We start from the raw sequence: 4732 nt of genomic DNA on the forward strand, positions 1-4732 counted from the left end.
CTGAAATAATTTAAAAACAAGGATGGTGTTAGTTAGTGTGATAGCATTGTTTTGGCTGTATATTTTGTCCTGCCTAATGCAGGATAAGGCAAAGATTTCATTGCTAATTTGAACAAGAATAATACAGTACTCCAGTTTTAAATATTAATTTTCATGGTGTATATTTAGGGCTTTGAAAGAAAGGAAACGATCAACTAATACTGCACATGCAGCCAAATTCTGTCTACTTCTTCACCTTCAGAAACCACAGTAAAGTTACATTTGTGATTAGATCATTCTTGACGTGGCACATGTTCATTAAGTAGCGTACAGTACTACAAAGTAGGTCCTAATTTTTGTGGGTACCAGCCAGAAGGCCTGTGTGAAAGCAGTTTATGCACCAGAGAGCTCCATGGTAGGTTTTTTAAAGGTAGCCACAACTACAGTAAATACACACTCTTCTGTTAAGTAGTTGTGTTTTAGAGGAGAGAGGAGCTGCTTCCACAGAGGCTCTGCAGAACTGGGAGCGCCCCAGGTGCTGCTGCTGCTGCTGCTCAGAGACAAGGGGCAGCATCCCTGGGCAACACTGAACGACACTCTCTGTCTCATGCTGTGATTCTAGGTTACTTTCCGTACCAGAATTTATCACTGCAACATCAACAGTCAGGGAGTCATCTGTCTGGATATCCTGAAAGACAACTGGAGCCCTGCTTTGACTATTTCAAAGGTTCTGCTGTCTATTTGTTCTCTTCTGACAGACTGCAACCCAGGTACGGAGCTGATACTTTACTGAGCATCCACTCTTAGTTGCTTGACATAGTTGCCATGGCATGTAATTTGTATATTTGATTGTAGGCACATTAAATAAAAAATTAATATTTTTAAAATTGGGGATGAAACACTTCTGCTTGGATGCAGTCCCACATTTAATGTCGCTTTTCACCCCTGCAGCACAACAGAAAGTAAATAGCATTAAGCCCTTCTTTCTTTCCCAAGGTCTGGTGGAGAAAGTAACCTGATGTCATTGAAGGTCTGTATTGCAGGACCTCCAGGGGTCAATCCAGGAAAGCCACAAAGTTCTCTTGAATTATAAACTCATAAGTCCTGCAGGTCGGAGGGGGCTGCAGGAAGTCCCTTCTCTTAAGACAGCAATTGAAATGTTTAATCTTGCAAATGTGAGGGGGAAGATGTTCAGAGACATTTTTCCCTCTTTCAAAGAGAGTTCCTTGTTCCTGTTGGGAGGGGAAGAACTCCACTGGGAGCAGTACAGTTTCTCATCAAGAAGTGTGTGACCAGTGTCATTAGGCAATGAATGCTAATTGCCTGTGGTCAGGGCAAGAACTGCACAGTAGTGCTAAGATGACAGTTCATGAAGACTGGTAATGATCGAGGAGAAATGGATTGGCCTCGTTGATACAAAAGTTTGGTGACTTTTGAAGCAAACTGCATCCCCTCGGTGTGTGTCCTACACTCCTGATACCCTAACGTACGCTAGACTTGTCCAGCCCTGCGACAGGAGTGCACCAGGCTGTGCTCGCTGAATGTCCCTTGCACCCAGCGGCCCTTCCAAAGGGGTGAAAGCAGGGGACTGGGCTGGGGCACGATTCATTAACATGCAGATAAATTTTTCTGTTTTCTTTTTCTGTTCATCGTGCTTTCTGTGCTTTCTCTTGGAAATGTCTTGTATCGTAAGAGCCCCGCTATATCTCACAGCATTTTCTAGCCTAACAAAGACTGTATTTTCAAATAAATTCTGTATTTTAAATCGTGTGTGTGTGTGTTTGTTCTGTTGTGGAATGGTTTCTAATGCATCTTCTCCTACCTTTTGCAGCTGACCCTCTGGTTGGAAGCATAGCCACTCAGTACCTGACCAACAGAGCAGAACATGACAGGATAGCCAGACAGTGGACCAAGAGATATGCAACATAAATGACAAACTACTTGTGCAGTGTGAAGGTGCAGAAGGCAACTTTGCAGTGTGCAACAAATCTTTATAGCCTTTACAATACGGACTTCTGTGTATATGTTATACTGATTCTACTCTGCTTTTATCCTTTTGAAGACTGGGATACTGCCCCCAAAAAGGTAAATGCTATCAAGAGTAGAAATTTGTAGCTGTAGATTAGTTATGTTTAAAATGCCTACTTGCAAGTCTTGCTTCTTTGGGATATCAAAATGTATTTTGTGATGTACTAAGGATACTGTTCCTGAAGTCAACCAAATATTATAGTGCATTTTAGCCTAATTCATTATCTGTATGAAGTTATTAAAGGTAGCTGTAGATTACTAGGAATTATGTCATTTGTATTAAACCCAGATCTGTTTCCAATATGTGGTACATGCTGTTGTGAAAACTGTTTTAACTTTTACCTTTGTCAGTTTGTAATGAAAGGATTTCCTTTTTCCCTTTGTAGCTCAGAGAGCACGCAGTGTATCATCTCAAACACAATAAACATGTTCCCCAAGGAGTAGTTTCTTTGTTTTCCTATTTTAAATTAATATTTGAATAAATTTAATTATAGTAACAAGGCAGGGCCAATGTATCACAGATCCCTGTGGATATTCTTTAAATTAATATACATAAGCAAAGGCTTGCTATTAAATGTTTAATGCACACCTGTGGATTGTTTAAGTTTTCCCTATTTTGTTTTTAACAGAACAAATGTCATTTCTACAATTTCCTTAAATTTAATGCTGTTCAGCTCTTTCTCAAGTCAGAATGAGAGCATTGCATATGCTTACTCCAGAAGTTTATGTAGCTGGTTGCTTCAGGGCCAGTGCCAGTCCTGCTCTCCAAACAGACTGCCTGAGTCCTGCTACAAATTTTTCTTGCAGGGCGAGGGCCAACTTAGAGATAGTCTGGTGCTTTTGTTTCTGAGTAAAGCAAGTCAGACTTGCTGATCTAGAGAACTACAGTTATCCATTGAAAATGGTCTTCCAAAGCATGATTGAACACTATATCATCTGTCCGGAAAAGAGAGGAGTAGAATAAATTTAATCAGATCTTTATGACATAAAAACAGTTGTGGGGGAAATGAACCTTTGTTAGTGAAAATGAAATCTAAAACTTTTAGACTACGTTTCCCCCCTTTCACTTTCTGGCTTGGAAATTTTATAACATCTGTAAGTAACAAAGATACAGCTTTATAGTACATACAGTTTAAAAAGTAGAGTCACTAATAGTTTTGTAATTTAAGCTTTTATAGCTTGCCAGTCACAATATTGATTATAAAAATGAGAGTTGATCCCTTTAAATGAATTTTAAAATTACACTTAATTTTAAACTTTACAGTCTCCCTTGCTACCTGGTGTTTTTGGAGATAATGTAGCACTTCCATCACTAAGATGCTCTGCTCATTTAATATATGAAAACTGAATATTAAGTTTAATTATTAAAGCAATAGAAAAATGTTAAAGATTTAGATCTAAAGTTAGCCATCGCTATATAGGTCCCTGTTTTTGTATCACATAACCTTTGACCATGAATTGTCCACCCTACTTTAAATATTTCTACAGATTCCTGAAGGTGGCTTGAAGAACTGTGTATCCCAAATATCTCAACCTAGAAGCCAGTCTCTCATGGTAGCTACAAGATAGCTTTACAGTTCAGGTTATAAAGTGCAAAAGGGAATGAGAAACAGGGGATCTGGCAGGTGAATATGCCTAAGTCGGGTAACAGACTAATGCCAGGAGATGAAGTGCTGGAAATCACTGCTGAAGGTGACCAGAGTTTCTCATTATGTCATTGGACATGTGAGAAATAGCACAGATTGGCAAAGAAACAAGGGGCTATCACATCCGGGCTGGACATCTAAAGTCTGCTCGCTGCTGACCATTAGCGCACTCGTGGGTGACACGGTGCTCGTACACCACTCCAGTGACTTTCCAGTGAAGAGCAAACTCTGTATTTCACACGTTAACTGTGTTGCCTACAGAATTTACAGGTATTTATATCATAAAATATTATGGTATAAAACATACAGGTTTTAATCCTAATTTTAATGTATTTTGGTTTTGTATTGTACCGACAACCTCAGATACCTAGGTGTACAAGTGGGATGCCTTGTTAGTGTTGCCCCATCTTGCCTTCCTTGCAATTGGATCCTTTACACTGAATTCCCATCCTTTTTTTTTTTTTTTTCTTTTTTTGTTGGTTTGTCATGATTCTGTTCTTTTTTAATGTAGTTTTTTTGTGTGTAAATTTTATATTTACTGAAGTAAAAGTTGTTTTGTGTAAACATTTAAACTTTAAAAAAAGAAAAGAAGCTAATTTTGTTTCTCAAGTTCTCTCTGCTAAACCATGCAGTAGAAAGAAATTTGTATTGTTAAATAAATCAATTAGTTGTTAAATGAGAATGTGTGTCTGTTTTCATGGGGAAGGGAGAAATCCTTGCTGGAAATATATCCAAAATACCAGTTGCAAAGAGCATCTGGTGTTTTCAAACTATTTCCTTCCTGGCTGTGCTGGGGTGAATATTGGACACTACCAAAGCACAGCACTGATCCTATTGTACAGTTTTAATTTTCAGTTCCATCTTCCTATCGCCAGTCACTGGGCTCTGTATTTGGGAAAAAGTGAACTGAAATTACATTTTTGTGAAAAGACCAGCTAAAGATATCGCACATCCTCTCTTCATTTCGGATGGGCTTTTCCTGTTCTGTTATCTTGGGGATTTGAGTGGGGAACAGGCACAGCTGGCTGGGAAGGTGCCTGATCTGGGCTCCATGATCTCCCGGCACAAAGAGCGCTCGT

The 4732-nt window shown here is 39.1% G+C and overlaps 1 protein-coding gene across 1 annotated transcript in view; it reads left to right on the forward strand.

The window, feature by feature from the left end:
• UBE2E3 (ubiquitin-conjugating enzyme E2E 3) overlaps window positions 1-4332 on the forward strand; it is a 58632-nt gene extending 54300 nt beyond the window's left edge. The window contains exons 4-5 of the mRNA XM_009700629.1: window positions 602-749; window positions 1811-4332. Of these exons, the coding sequence (XP_009698931.1) occupies window positions 602-749; window positions 1811-1908 (246 nt within the window). The 3' untranslated portion in view covers window positions 1909-4332. The remainder of the gene's footprint in view (window positions 1-601; window positions 750-1810) is intronic.
• The last annotated feature ends 400 nt before the right edge of the window (window positions 4333-4732 follow it).

Source organism: Cariama cristata, unplaced genomic scaffold (assembly GCF_000690535.1).
Source record: "Cariama cristata isolate BGI_N322 unplaced genomic scaffold, ASM69053v1 scaffold42835, whole genome shotgun sequence".
Taxonomy (NCBI): Eukaryota; Metazoa; Chordata; class Aves; order Cariamiformes; family Cariamidae; genus Cariama; species Cariama cristata.